The sequence below is a fragment of the Canis lupus genome, chromosome 19 (assembly GCF_048164855.1).
Source record: "Canis lupus baileyi chromosome 19, mCanLup2.hap1, whole genome shotgun sequence".
Taxonomy (NCBI): Eukaryota; Metazoa; Chordata; class Mammalia; order Carnivora; family Canidae; genus Canis; species Canis lupus.
Window position 1 is genome coordinate 23,534,608 of NC_132856.1, and position 16,211 is coordinate 23,550,818.

Consider the following 16,211-nt stretch of genomic DNA (forward strand, 5'->3'; position numbering starts at 1 on the left):
CCATGATCCCAACTAGATATATCTTCGTCCTCTATCTAAATTCCAGTTAGGATAATTACAAAGCTGAAGTTATCTTAGTTTTTTGCACATGTTTATCAAAGTCCAATTGTTACACTACTAGACAAGCATTCCCTTTATGATTTCCCATAAAATATTGATTATAGTAGCTCACCAGTATTGATGAGATTTAAGTGACAGATATTAATTACCCCTTTCAAAGTCCACACTTCCTAGTGTTGAATATATGCTGGCATTCCTTTTTTTAGGTTATTTTTTTTATTTTTATACATTAAAATTCACCTTTTTGGTGTACAGTTCTGCAAGTTTTGAAATATACATGTTACTGTAACCACCACCACAATCAAGATACAGAACATTTCTATCACCTCAGAACACTCCCCTGAATTGCCCCCTCTGGAGTCAAAACATCACGCACCCCCAACTTCCAAAAAACACCTATTTCTGTTCCTACAATTTTGTCCTATCCAGAATGTCATAAAAATAGAATCAAATACTTGGCTTTTAAGTCTAGTTCCTCTCCCTTAGGCAAGTACATTTGAGAGAATTCATGTTTTTACATGTATCAGCAGCTCATTCCTTTTCATTGCTACTTAGTATTCCATTGTATGGAAGAACCATGGCTTGTAATCCTTCTACCAGGGAAAGGACATTTGGGCTGTGTCCAGTTTTTGGTGATTGTAAAGAAAGCTGCGATCCACTTTAAAGAATTTTTTTAAGTGGATACTTGGAAGTAATTCACTCAAGGTCACAGTTAACCAGTGATAAAAAGAAATAGTATATACTTTCTAAAAAAATGACTGGGAAAAGTAGGAGTCAACAATATTTTCCCTTATGTCAATGAATCTAGCTCACAATATATTTTCTGGGAAGAGATTTTTGAGCTATCTTTTCTATATTTAGTGCATGTTAATGGGCTAGAATTTGTAAGTATCCAACTAAAGCACTTTTCTAAAGGCAGCTTCTTACCAATGTGACCCTATGGCTGTACTATTAGAAATAATGTGTATGTCTTGATCTATGTACAACTATTCATCAGTGCTATGTAAATAAGTGATTATGCCCTGCTGGCTTCTGTCTTTCATCTGACCTACTGGACTCACTTTCGATGCACAGAGGGGACGGCAAGCGATGGGCCTGACACTCAAGAGCTCCAAAAACATGTGAGGAAAATGGCTACCTCAACGATTATGCAGAGGGGTGGCTATAGTTGCACTTTTTTTCTGTTGATTTAAACACAAAAAGCATATGTCCAAATCCTCGGGGGTACAGTGTCCACATCACAAAATTTCCATTAGCTGGCATTTTGAGGTGTCTGTTTGTGGAGCCTAAACCACTAACCAAGGTTGAGGCCATGGGAAAAAGGTGTGTCCAAGAACAACATTTCTAGGAGGTATCTGAGCTGCACCTGCCACCATGGCCAGAGGAAGCCGATTGGTTTTAAGCCTTTAAAACTCAAGAGTGGGCAGCCCCGATGGCGCAGTGGTTTAGCGCTGCCTGCAGCCCAGGGCGTGTCCCTGGAGACCCGGGATCGAGTCCCACGTCGGGCTCCCTGCATGGGGCCTGCTTCTCCCTCTGCCTGTGTCTCTGCCTGTCTCTCTCTCTCTCTCTCTCTCTCTGAATGAATAAATAAATCTTAAAAAAATAAAAATAAAAAAATAAAACTCATGAGTGTCATAACCTTTTTTATAATATCTCCATGACAGTCACTATAAGAATCATGAAAAAAAAAAAAAATCATGAGAACCTCATCTTTCAGCCTTTTTCTAATGCTCTTAAATAATAATAGCAGCTAATTACAGAAAGTATGCTCTGCACTCTTGTGCTAAGCATTTCCATACAATACCTTGTTTTAATCCTCATAAAAACCCTCTAATTTAAAAACTGCTATGATGTAACTTTTACCAATGAGGTGAATAAGGCTCTGAGAGATTTTACCACTTGCAGAGAAGGAATTTCATTCAAGGCAGTCTCAATCTGATCACATGTTCTGAACCCAGATGCTGTACCACCCCATAGTCCAACCAGTAAATACATTCATTTATCCAGATACTCAAAACATATATTTTATTATATTCATCCAAGGAAATAAATATGAATAAGATAGGCTTCTCCCCTCCAAGTGTTCATTTATTGAGGGAGGGTGGAGAATCCTGTAAACAATAATATCTTAAACTTCTTGGTCAAATCCTTTCCTGAAACCCATATGAAAACCGTTGGCTCTCTAGAAAAAAAAAAAAAAAAAAAAAAAATCACACAAGTGGACACACAAAACTCGACTAAATTCTTGGGCCACAGCCTAGAAATCCCAGGCATACTTAAATAGCTGACTATTAGCTGCAAGGGGTTTTGGTTAAGATAGGAACAAAGTGTTGTGTGGACTCAAAGAAGAAAGCCAAGGCACTTGAGTCCTGAAGACTGAGAGAAATTTACCACGCAAGGAAGGAAGGAAGTGGGGCTTCTATGGAGAGGTCCTTCCTTCAGAAAGCCTGATGCCAGGGAAAAATCTAAAGATGAAAGAGGAGGGAAGCAGGGGAATAAGTAGCAGGACACTGAAATAGTCCAGGCAAGCTTCTTCTTTCTAGAAATAATGTGGTTAGAAGAAGCTGTGAGCCCAGGCTCTGAGGTCAGAAAAAACTGGGATCAGAAATAGTAGGGTTCAAATCTAAGGTCATTCATGCCTCAATACCTGTGCACCCAGGTGCACAGTATTATAAAAGTATTATAACCCTTCTGAGCTTCAGTTTCCTTTTCTGTAAAATGGGGATAAGGAGAGCCCCAACATCACAGGCTGTTGTGAGATAACCCATGGAAAAAAGCATGACAGGCACTTGGCACAAAACCTGAAATGGTGTGAGTGTTCAATACATTGCAGCTGCTATTATTAACCTCGTCATCACCATGGCCTGATGCTAACACAGCCCCACAGAAGGAACTCCTCTATAACAGCAACAGAGCTGAATTCCTTCATATGTGTTTGAGTCAATTGGCGACATTCTTAGACACATGCAGTGCGGCAAAAAGATCTTTGCCCAAAGAAAAATCCCAGTGCCAAAAGCCACCTCTTGAAATACTCTCCTTGTAAACTCACACCATATTTCTTACTCTTATTAATCACATAAAGATACGAGAAGCACATTCTAGAGAAAAGGTTTTAAAGAAACAAATTATGAAGACTATTGGAATACCTATGGTGGGCTTACTTTGTATCTGTAACATCATCAGCGTCTGCTCTTTTCTTAAGTGAGAATAGAGACCATTATCAACAGCTAGAGAGATGTCACATGCTGTTGTCATTACTACCATGTCCATAACAAGAGTCTGAGAGCATTCGTTCTTGCAAAGCCATTCTGCACCCAGTCCATCTATGTCACTATTCCTGGGATGGCATTACTATGCAAAAAAGAAGAAAATGGTACAAATATTCTACTCAGTTCTTAGTCACTATGTGTTCAGTAATATTTTATTTTAAATTCTTCATGTGGTCGAGGAGCTAACATAAAAGTAATATACTGGAACTCATCCACGAATGCTCGAGGAAATGTGGAGAATATTTTGTTGTGATTCCTCAAGCCATGGTAATAGAACATTCATGAAATCCTTGCTCTTAAAAATGTTCCATGGCCAACCAATATTTGCCATAGTGATACTGCCATATAGTCAGCACTGGAAAAATAAAGTCATGAGAAACCATTCCCATCTTCCCCAGAAAGCTGGCCAGGCTATCTGCTTCTCTTTCGGCTAAGCTGATACCATCCACAAATTCAGAATGTTCTCTCACTTTAAAACACACAAATCAAAGGAAAATGTAGGGATTCCAACAATCCATCCTGAACCCAACAGACCATTACAAATTCACCAAGCTTCCTTTCGGCTTTAAATTTGCTCTCCGGCAAAAGCACAGTAGTAAATGAGTTCATTCCATCAACAACAGAAATAAGCAGTCATAAACCCAATTGTCCTAGAGCAAGCAGAAGAATGGGTTCACGAGTTGGGGACAGAAGGGAAGAACTGAGGCTGACGAGAAGATAGTATTTCTAGCACATCATTAAACCAAATGTGATGGGAAGAGCTTATGGGAAGCAAGTGGAATGTGATTCTGACAGAAAATACCCAGGTCTTACCAGCATCAAAAGAAGATTCAAGTTAGGAAGGGGTTCCCAAATGGCTTTCAGAAAATCTGATACATTCTCAAGCAACTGAACCAAAGCATTCTTGGAGGCATACACAAGAAAACAAGAGAAGAGAGTGGTGAAGTAGACCTTTCTCTCCATCTAAAACCTGTCAGATGTGAAAGAAACTTCCATCACAGAGAGAATCACCAGTTACCAATGCCAGGAGCACAGTCCATTTAGCCTAAGTGCATTCTTTTCATGCTTCTACTGCTACAGTTGCTAGTTATACTTTCCTGTAAGCAGCATACTCTGGGGGTTAGGGACAAACCCCTGCACTCAAACTATCTGGCTTTGCCACTTCCTGGCTCTAAGGCTGCATTCCTCCATCTGCAAATGGGCTTAGCAACTAAATGAGTCAAAGCAAGTAAGACATTAGCACTTAACACCGTTATAATCTTTTTGATCTTCTCTAGATTCAGTGTATCTTTCTTGGCAAGGAAATAGAAGGTATAATATCTTTCCAGTGTGACTCCCACAGGGCTTATAAAAAAGTTGAAAATACATGCTGGCTTTGATTTTATTCACTCTTTAACAGATATTTACTAAGATCCTACTATGAACCCACAGGTACTCTGCTGGAAGTTGGGAGATATCCTGAACAACAGATACAAACGAAGACCTTTTTTTTTTTTTTTTTTTTTAAGATAAAAGTACATTTTAATAAAGAAAAAAATTCAACATTGAAGGCTCAGACATTCTTGGGGTACTGGGAAGGGGAATTCCCACTTCTTCCTCCCACCTCCCCAGCATCATTGTGGAGGCGGGGTGACAAGTTCCCTGCTCTTGGTTTACCTCCCAGTACAGGGGGGACCAATATGTAGTTGAATTTGGGGAACTGGACCTCTATTGATTAGGCTTATGCCTTTAAGAGGAAACTTTCAAAGACTCCCAGGTCCCTTTCCTGAGTCCTAATCGACCCTGATTGTACTCTGTAGCCGTGCATTGCTAAGCATAGAGGATACAGAGTCACTATTAAAGAAAAATTCCTTGTACACATGCTTCCCACCTGGTCATGTCATTACCGTATGGGACTGTGATATATACTTAGCTAAGACCCCGCTTCTGAAATGCTTTACATGCTTTTATAACCATTTATGTGTCCACCCATTAATTGCACATATATTTACCAAGAGCCAAAGACCTGATTTGAGCTTGGGTAGAGACTGGAGAGAAAGGCACTGTCTGTCCTCAGTGTAGAATCTTAATGTTTTAGAGATGAGTTCACAGACGCAGTCCAGGAGCAAAAGCAACCAACCCTACTGCACACCATTAGGAGACACAGCACTGAAATAAAAGCCACATTTGAGGCCGAATCCAAGCATGTTCCTTGCTCAAGAATTCTGCTCTTGCTACTATCCCAACGGCTCACCATGCTCTTCCCCAAACAGATGCATGGCTCCCTTGTCATTTAGCTAGTGCACCTCTCTACTCAGAAGAAACCTTGGAGGTGAAGTCCAACCTATCAGGCTCAAATTAAGTAGCAACCCCTCCCAGCTTTACTTTTCTTCACAGCACTTACCATAGCTTACCAGAAAGTAAACTCCAGTAGGACAGGACATGTATTTTTGCCTATTTTATTCATTGCTCTAGTCCTAGCACAGGAACAGCACCTGGCACAGACTCAGTGCTCCATAAATAATGTCCTAAGAATGAGCCTAGTGTTCTTTTTATCTACATCTCTATCTTTCTGATACTCCTGCTGAAGAAGCTCACAACCCTGACACTGGGGGGAAGAGGGACAGTAAGAATCCAACTCCTTAAACCTAAGTGTTATGAAAAGAGCTGAAGCACATGGAATGTGACTAGGGCAGGCGGAAAACAAGCTGAAATATGAGCTCTACTTAAGCAGCAAAATGAGCTGGGGTGGTGCACCAACATGGCGTTAAATAACAATGGGTTCCAGATCGAGGTATGGAATCAGAAATTCAGGGGTATGGCATTCCACCTTAGCTTCATGGAGATGACCGGGGTGGGAGAATGTGATGAATGAGACACAAACCTATCCAAGGGCAAATGTTGGCTCATTCTTATTGGGTCTTCAGATTTTTCAAAGGAATATGGAAATCGTGGGCCATATGTGAAAATTAACATTTCCACATTAATTCAGAGTTGTTTTCAACAACTACTTGGGCCAACCTAACATCTAACATCAAGATTCAGACCAGTGGGACCCATGGTCTTCTCTGGACACTTCCCCAGGAGCCACAGCAGTGCCATATGTAGGGCACTGAATGATGTCTTCTCATGTGCTTTACAGTTGGCAAGGAACCTCCAAAGCAGGTTTGTGGTGTCCTAATCCTCCCTCTTAGAACCGAATGAACAACTATTCTGACCTACTAAGCTTTTCAGTTCTTAACGCAAGACCATGGAAAGTCAACTGATCTTCAGTACAGGATGTTTCTCAGAGTCTTTCTGATGAATTACAAACAAATAAACACCAAGTAATTACAGAGATTTGAAGCGTTCTAGAATCAGGTAGACACTAAAATAAATCAGAGAAAGAACTGAAATCATTTAAACTCCTACCAGACAAAAAGTTAAACATAGGAACGTGGCTTTTTTCTCTTCCGATTATTTTATTTTTTATCTGTTTCTTTCCAAAAGGACTCAGAGCAGCTTATGTAAAAGTATACAGCATGAAGATGAAACAACAACAGAAAATTAATGTGTGTGAATGAAGGAAATAAGATGAAGGAAAGATAATTCAACAGAAATATATAATGGACTTAATAAGATTAGTACATAAAATGCAAGTAAGAGTCTTATTGTTTTCTACAGGTGGTCATAAGTCACTTTCTAAGCTGGGGACAGAGAGTCTAATATCTACAGGGGCCAAGCAGTTAGAATAAAGGAATAAAACAAACTGATGAGTGCCTGTTTTAAGGAAAATGGCATTATATTACTAGCTCCCAAGGTTGCCATGGAGACAGGTGAGCCCAGTGTTACCAGATCTGATTTTTCAATAGATGCTGGAAATTCAAACATACTTGTGTGAAATCTTCCCATTTTCCAATGTTGGAAAACTAGTTTTTCTTTTGGCTAAAAAAACCCAAATATGTGTGAGTTAAAGAAAACATGCCTGTGACCATAAAGAGGAAGAAGACATGATCAGTTACATGACTAACTATATCCATAAACTAACCCAAAGCTGCAAAGAAGTACAGTCATTTGTGGTATCAAAACCAGAGAGACACTTCTCTCAAGAGTCTAAGGAGGACACTGTAACATCCACAAGATAAGCACCCCATACAATCAAGATTTATAGGGCTTTATCTTATAACGACCTCCAACAGAGTTGCTAAGGGCATAATGCTAAGTTTAATTTAGTAGAACTAATTGGCAAGGTGGACAGGTGGCAAATTCTCAGATATAGAGATTCCTGCTGGTCTCATTTATTTCAAGTATAGATTTTACAGATGTCCCTTAATTAATTTTTAACCAATTACCCTTTTTGACAAATGTAAAATTCTCACACCCTTCTTTAATGTTATTTCACAAAGTAAAGCAAAAGCCACCTTGGAAAATAATTTTTCAAACAACATTCTCTTCCTCCATGTCTTAGAGTATTCAAAGAAATGGACGAAACCTCTATTCTTCACAATGAAATCCATAAATATTGGTTTTTCAGAGCAGCATTTGATAAGCATGGAGTAATACCATGTTCAAGGTTAGATTCCCTGACCAGGACCCAAAGTGAGGTATTCTACGGGGCCATTGGGTTCAAGGCTATTCACTTTAATGGACAGTCCATCGGGCAGTGGGACTGAACTCTCTGAATGCTGAAAGACCTGGCACATCTCCAGTCAGTGGCCAAGGAAGTATACTCACGTAGGACCAAATGTCTTCACAAAAAGAGCATTGTTCTATATCTGTCCCAGGTCATGAACAAAAGGACAATCAAGTTCTATGCCAGTGATGCTTCATGGAATCCCTGAGGTGGTGTTGATAGGGAGGTTGGATTACAGCCTGGGCCCTTGACATATCTAGAACTAGTGCAGTTTTACCTCATTTATATCATGTATATTCAGTTCTGATATAATGTTTGTTTCTAAAATGGAAATTTGGGGCAGCCCTGGTGGCCCAGCGGCTTAGCGCCACCTTCGGCCCGGGGCGTGATCCTGGAGACCCCGGGATTGAGTCCCACGTCGGGCTCCCTGCATGGAGCCTGCTTCTCTTTCTGCCTGTGTCTCTGCATCTTTCTCTCTCTCTCTCTGTGCCTCCTGTGCCTCTCATAAATAAATAAAATAAAATCTTTAAAAAAAATGGAAATTTGTTCAGACCCAATTCTTTTTTTTATTATAAATTTATTTTTTATTGGTGTTCAATTTGCCAACATATAGAATAACACCCAGTGCTCATCCCATCAAGTGCCCACCTCAGTGCCCGTCACCCAGTCACCCCCACCCCTCGCCCACCTCCCCTTCTACCACCCATAGTTCGTTTCCCAGAGTTAGGAGTCTTTCATGTTCTGTCTCCCTTTCAGACCCAATTCTTCTATTAGAGTACAATTCACCCAGAACTCAAATGAATTTTAGTTTGCTATGCATTGTTTTGTTTGCAAGAAATACTAGATGAACGCAGAAAATGCACCCAGCTGAATCGAGCCATGTGGGAATACACAAAATGCACACACTTCAAATATCTACCAATTACCCCAGTTTACCATGAACATTATGCACCACACCCATTCACTTCTAGAGCTACAACTTTCCATCAATTCCGGATATGCTTCCTTCCACCTCTTCGCTGTAATGTACAAGCTACAATCCTTCTCACACCCACTCCATAAGCAAACATCAGGTCTTTTCAAGAAAAACTATCAAGTCTATTGCTGTATTTATATACTGCTTAACCATTTAGCAAGTGTAAAACTGTCTACTATTTTCATTAGGTTCTTATCATTTCTTCTTTTAATATGTCACTGATAAAGTTTTTGAGGATGATGCCCCTATCCTATTTTTCCTATAGACTCCATGATTTTGCCTAGCCAGTGATTTCTTAGAAATGCATGTGTTATGTTATAGTAGAAACAACAACCAACCTAGACTCTACATAAAATATTTTTTAAATGTGTTTTGATAGAATAGAAGTTCTACTCAAAACTACCATGCTCTGAACTCCAAGGGATACCATTCACATTATATTTGATGTGTATCCTTTATGGCCAATTAATTAACCTGGTATTTAACAAATAATTATGTGAAACCTCATATGTGTGATGAAAGTATTATGTTCCGAAGAATGTACTTGCTCACTTTGGAAAATTAAAAGAAAACCAAAAAATACATAAAAATAAAAATCCTTCACCATCTTAAAATGCGAACATTTTGATGCTTTTCAGTTTTTCTTCTTTACATATATATCACTACCACTCCTGATATGTGTGCTACTTCATCTGACCTATTTATCTTAATTTGGCTTAAAAATTGACCTGCTACTTCTAAATCAAATACGCTTATTTTTCTGGGTGGAAAAAAAAAAAGCGTTGCCAAACTGAGTCAATCACTTCACATTAAATGAGCACACACTATCTGCTTAGCACTATGCTCTGTGGCACGCAAATTAGAATACTCAATAGACTGTGTTTAACCACCAAGAGAATTTCTTTAACTTTCCAAATTTGGCATAGTTACAACATTTCTTGCCCTTAAGATTAATCACTATTTTCATTCTAGTTCTAAGATTTGTTAAAAATATAAATTATATAAATAGCACATTTAGAAAAGAAAATGGACTTGTATTATTAGTTTCCTGCAAATTACAGCTTCAGGAATTGCATTCTGTCCTTTTCTGTCACCTTTTCGAATATTGTACCACCAAAATTACCTACACAAAACAAAGCTGCATTTGAACATTTTTAAGTAGTAAATACACACATTAAAGTCTCATGACGACTGCCTACTAATTTTCCCTCTTTATTTTTTTCAGCAGAATTATTTTAAGATTTGATTTTTTGTGAATATAGATTTAAGAGTTTAATAAATTATGTGAAAGATATAGATATGTATATATGTGTATGTATCAAAGACTGGGCATATATATATATATATGACATGGAAGAAACAGATACATATAAATACATACATGTATTACATGGAAGATATAGATATATAAGTACAAGATATAGACAGATACAGATACATACATACATGCACATGTGTCTGTACATATGTATGCATGTATCAATCAAAGATTGGGCTCAAATATATATATTCTTGAATTCTCTCTCCTACAAAATGTGAAATATGTTTGCCATTATAGCTGTCAGAGCTAAATTCCTTAACTGGCAACAAGCTACTAGGAGACAAGAGCTGTTTGTGATTTCATCCCCTCTTGTCCTTTAACGAAATGCTTAGAAACACCAAGAAATGAGGGTAATAGGACAAAATCAAAATATGCTAGATAATCCATAACACACATAATAATTTTCTTGAAAATCATCTATAATTGATTTCACTCTTCTCTTTTAAAAAAAAGCGGGGTGGGTAGGGGGCCCATGGGCTAAGTCACTGTTCAAGTTCCACACCAGGGGTCGGAGGGAACACTTAGTCACAAGGTTACGTCTTCAGGCCAATCTCCGCCACATTTTACTCTTCTCTCTCTCTCTCTCTCTCTCTCTCACTGAACAAGACAAATGTCTTATTATTATGACAAATTTGCGGAGGAGGGGTAGCTAAGCCCTCAGTGGAGATTGTTCTCTGTGTGTGGTATGACAGGTGAAGTGTTCCAGCTCACCCTGGAACTTCACAATTGATGCACCTGGTTTTACACATTCCTGGGAAGGCTGTGTTTGAGAACAGATGAAAGTGAGCCCTGTAACTTTTCCAACAAAGCACACCTCACACAGCATGGGCGATTCACACCCTTGACCAGAGGACAGAAAGCAAGGCCCAGGAGTGGGCTCCGAATTCACCATCCATAAAGGAGATGTTTCTCTCTGCAGCTCAGATTCTACCTCACATTCTACTCTTGTGATAGACACTGGCCTTCACCAGCATGAAAAAAGTTCCTAAATAGCTGACCTGCTGGATTACTACAATTTTTGCTCCCGTTCTCTAAATATCCAAGAACTATCATGGGTGCTCTGGAGAGAGGGGCCCCGTTAACCTCCTCCAACTTTGCGAAGATCTTTCTACAGATCTTTCTCAGTGACACACACAGCACTAAGGAAACAGGTGCTTTAATTTTTAAGGTCTCTTCCACAGCCCCCTAATCCGAATGTTTTAATTTTTTTTTTAAAAATCTCCTAATATTCCCTTACTTGTTTTTATGTGTCACTCTTTCCTATGGTAGGACTGCATTTAGAGTGAGATCAATTTTCTCTTTCACAAGTACCGAACATTAATTAACAGAAATCTTGAGGCAAGGTCCCTTCTGAGCTCACAGAGATGTCACGGGCACTCAGAAAAGCTTTCAGCCACCACCGACGTGCCCCAGCCTTAACACCACAGTGACCTCCATCAGCCTGAGAGCTGAAGGGGAAGGGCAGGACCTCCAACCCATGGCAGGCAGAAAATGCAACTGGGCTCTTCCACACCCTCCAGCCCAGGATCCTCTGCATATTCTTCCGTTTAGAGAGCTACTCAGACCCCTATTATTCATCAGTGTCCTAAAAAGATACAAGAAGATAAAGTCCTCAACTGTGCTAGGCACCGGAAGGAAAAAAAGCAGCCACAAAATGAAAACTGCCTTTTAAAAGTAGCTATGGTTAAACATTACAAAAAAAAAAAAAAATCACATGCTTTTGCTCCCCATACTATAGCTAATGAAAAGGGGCATTTAACATCCAGTGGGAAAAGCAGTGTTTTTATAATTTCATCAGCAATTACTACAAAGCTCATTTGTAAGAGCTTGGCGAATCCTTACTTATTCTGACCTCGAGAACCAACATTCTCTGGGGTTAGAATCCAGGGACTTATTCTAATGTTGAATGTTCTCTCGAGTCCCTTTAAGAGGAAAAAAAAAAATGAACTTCACATCGACTGATGCTTGACATTGTTTTAATCTCCCCACCTCACCCCCCCCGCCAAAAAAGTGCAGGTTGAAACCATTATAACATGTCATAAAGCATCAGTAATGGCCACTCAGCAATAGCTAAACCATTTTTAAGGTCATAAACAAGCACATAAAGTGTGCTACACTAATTTATTGGAAACATCCTCTTTAAAAGAGTCACAAAGGGCTCCAGCTCAATCACATTGCTCTCCTCACACCAGCCGCCAGCCACAGAACTTACATATGACCTTTGCAATTCCCCTTGCAAATTCTTTCAGCAGTTGGGCATTCCACTTTCAAACTTAGGGGGAGGTGAGGCAAAGCTATAAAAGTCAACAGCAAGAACACTAGAATATGCTGGTATAGGATAAATGTCTTTCTCACAGAAGAAAAGTGGGCACTGTTAATTTACAGAATCCGGTGCAAAAAAAAAGGCAACTAGTCAGACCTCCTTCACCACTTATATTTTAAACCCAGAAAAGCAAAATCAGACTTACCCTGGGAAGCCATCCTATAGGCTGACTCAGAAAAATAGCCTGTTGACAAGCCAAAAACAGTTTTAAAACCAATGCTCCAAAAACTCGCTGGGTTTAATCCTCTCATCCACCTACTAACCCCTGCTACTACGTATGCATCTGGCTTTTGTTAAAGAACTTCTGCAAACATACAGTGGATGAGTAATCCTTCAGACTTCGTAAAACATGCCAAACCCATCACTAATAACAGTAGTTTCATTTACTCATCACATTTTTGACTGCCTTTATTTTATTTTTCTAAACGAAATTAGTGTTTTTTGCTGATGCAAATTCCCTACCACTAAAGCATGCACATATTATCCAAAAGGCAGTAGGTTGCCTGGTGTGTACCTAACTAACTCTCTCTGGGTCCTTGTCAGCGTCAGTAATGTTGAACTAATACATAAAGGCACCGCCTGCTTGACAAACTATCTTTTAAAATTAATATTACCACTATTCCCCCCAAATAAAAACAATTCTACTTGTTTTTTTTTTCATTGAGAAAGGCAATTGTTTTATGATAATTAATAGAAGTCCTAAAGAATACGAAGCAAAATTTCATCCCCGTCTCCTTATCCAATCCCTGCTCTTAGAGGTAATCGCTGTCAAAAGTTTTTAATATATCATTCCACAAATTTCTAGTGCATATTACACATGTGTATTCACCCACACACTTCAAAGAAACTCCCGGAGACTGTTAGGTCTTAGACATTGAAATTTCCAGATTTTATAAAGATAACACTACATATATAGTATAATATCCCCAGTAAGATGGGGCAACGGCTCATAATCAAGTGCATTAATATTTCTGCCAGGAAACATATGAATATTCAACTACATGAGATAATAAAGACCATAAATAGCCTTGTGTCATTTGTCAGGTAATTCTGCCAAATGAAGTAAAAAAAAAAAAATCTTCAATAGTCAAAGACTTTTGGATTTCAGAATTATGGATAAGAGATTTCAAACCTATAGTTTTTCTCCCAGCTACTAACCAAATTTTAAAGACTTTCTTTTCATTCTAAATGTTCATGATAGGAAATTTAGAAGAATATATATGAATAAAGTTAAAGTCACACCTGTAAAATCCCACCACACAGAGAACTGATGTATCAAGTACCTCCTGGAAGTATAGACTCAGTACTCTATGGGCAGATTAAAAAAATTATAGCAAAGATAATTCTTGTTTTCATACCAGGTAAAAAGTAATACCTATTTTAAAAAATTAGAAGGCACTGTGCTACCAGGGTTCAAAGGAGGCATTAGTCAGGCAGACATGCATTATCTTTCAGGCTACCTATCACCTTTTAAGATACTTCCTGTGTTTTGGAGAATTCCCCTCCGTAAAAAAAAAAAAAAAAAAAAAAATTATTTTTTCTCTTCTCTAGAGAGAGAGCATGAGTGAGTGCGTAGAGGGAGAGAATCTCAAACAGACTCTCTGCTGAGTGCAGAGATGGATGTGGGCTCAATCTCACAACACTGAGATCATGACCTGGGCCAAAATCAAGAGTCAGATGATTCACCGACTGAGCCACCCAGGCAGCCTTGGAGAATTCTCCTTCTTATGAGTTCAGAGGGAGACAGAAATGGATTCCATGGTGAAAGCCAAGTGCTCACTTTCCCAGACTCCCTTGCAGCTAGAATGAGATATGTGTGTTCCATTTGAGCAATCAAATGTACCTGGGCCAGAATGTACAGAACTGTACTCTAGCGAGGAAAAAGCAGCTACATCTGGAAGGCACAGCGGTATGGGGTTTGGCTGTGTGGTTTAATGGTCTGCGCTAGTTGGGTCAATGAGGCAAGCTATAGAAGCGGCTACATCACTGTCCTCGCTGGATTGGTTCTATGGTTTGCTGGGGCATGGCTCCTCACTACTCAGCCCCAGGCTGCTTCATTGGCCTCCCAGGGGTCCCAGACTCCTGAATATTCTATAATAAACTCTCTGTCTACTTCAACTGAACAGAATTTAGTTTGTTGACAGAGTGAAGAAATTTGACTGCTATAAGGAGGAAATCTCTTTTAACAAGGCAAGGCAGCATGATATAGTGAGAAAAGAAAGATAACTGAAAGCCAGAGATAGCAGCTTTCAAACCTTGACTCATATCCCCACCCTATGCCAACTGTCTCTGGGAGTGTGGGCAAGCTGATTAGTTTATTTCAACAGCAATTTCCTTATCTGTAAAGTAATAAGATCCACCTTGCAAAACTGGTCCTGAGAAAGAAATGAGTTCTTTCATTTATTCACTCATTCATTCATTCAAATACTTTGTTGACCTTCTATTATGTGATACACACTGTGCTAAATATCAGGTACTAGAGTGGTCAGATGTAGCAAATAAAACTACCAGCCACCAAACTGAATTTGAGTTTCAAATAAACCACAGATAGTATCTACTAGAAGGAAGTCCTACATTTGGGATATACTTATACTTTAAAATGTCCTACATTGGGGACATACACATATTAAAATATTATTTGTTTTGCTCTGAAATTCAAATTTCTCTGGTGCCCTGTATTTCACCTGTCCTATATTTCATCTCAATAAAGAATAGTGCACCAAAGAGGCAGAGTCCTTGTTGCCATGGACCCTCAGTACAGTAACAAGGGGGTAAAGGAAAGGCAGGTTGACAAGTAACAAATAGGTAAACTACTACACAGTGTAAACAGAGAAAAGAGCTACAAAGGTGATAAATTAAGCAAAAGATAGAAATAAAGAGGAAAGTATATTTAGTTAATAGGATTGCTAAGGAAAGGCTCATCTAGGAAGTAAACTCTGAAAAGAAAATCACGCTGAAGGAAATTAAAAACTTCATATAATAATAGAATATCCTGCACAAGGCCTGGCACACAGTAGATACTCAATAAATGTTTCTTTTAATCCTTGGCAGAACTAAGACTTCCACCTCTCTTGGTTACCCTACACTAGCCCTGTCCCTGTGGGGTGCAGGAAGATGCTAAGAACGGGTATAAATTGACCACCAAAGTCCTCCTGCCTCAGAATGTATGGCAGCCACTACCTGCCTACAACATCAAGGAAAGACCCCAAGCCAGAACTTCCCAGCTCAATCCTCCTGAATGCCTGACCCACAGAGACCACAAGAGAGAGTAAAATGAAAGTTATTTTTTCAATCACTGTATTTTAACAGGATTTATTTTGCAGCAATAGTAACCAAGTGTTAGCAAGAATGAGGAGCTTCCAGAACTCTCAGACACTGCTGGAGGAAGTATAAACTGAGACAACTACTTGGGAGACTGTTTGGCAGTGCTTAAGAAAGCTGAACCTACACATACCCCAAGTACCAACCTGGCTTCCACAGCACTGTTGCAATTTTGATTCTTATCAATCGCCATAATATACCCCCACCTCCCTTTTTTGCTGGATCTGTAACACCCCTTCCATCAATTATGCACAGTGCCCAGTTTAATCTTTCTAAAACTCAACTTTCACCATGCCATTCTGCTGCTCAAAAGATTCTCTCTATATATATTTAATAAAATTCTCCTGATT

The 16,211-nt window shown here is 39.2% G+C and overlaps 1 protein-coding gene across 20 annotated transcripts in view; it reads right to left on the reverse strand.

Annotated features, from left to right (window-relative positions):
* The window catches only part of MITF (melanocyte inducing transcription factor), a 218,486-nt gene that overhangs the window by 116,675 nt on the left and 85,600 nt on the right, over positions 1-16,211 (reverse strand). For 2 of the 20 annotated variants that reach the window (XR_012011789.1, XR_012011788.1), the window contains exon 1: positions 12,686-12,703. The exons of 13 other annotated variants lie outside the window; for them this stretch is intronic. Coding sequence is in view for 3 of the 7 variants with exons in the window: in XM_072785412.1 (XP_072641513.1) it covers positions 12,686-12,698 (13 nt within the window). In the remaining 4 variants the exon portion in view is untranslated. Of the gene's footprint in view, positions 1-12,685; positions 12,825-16,211 lie in introns of those variants that run through there. 5 more of the 20 variants (XM_072785412.1, XM_072785402.1, XM_072785418.1 and 2 more) reach the window with 4 other exon arrangements.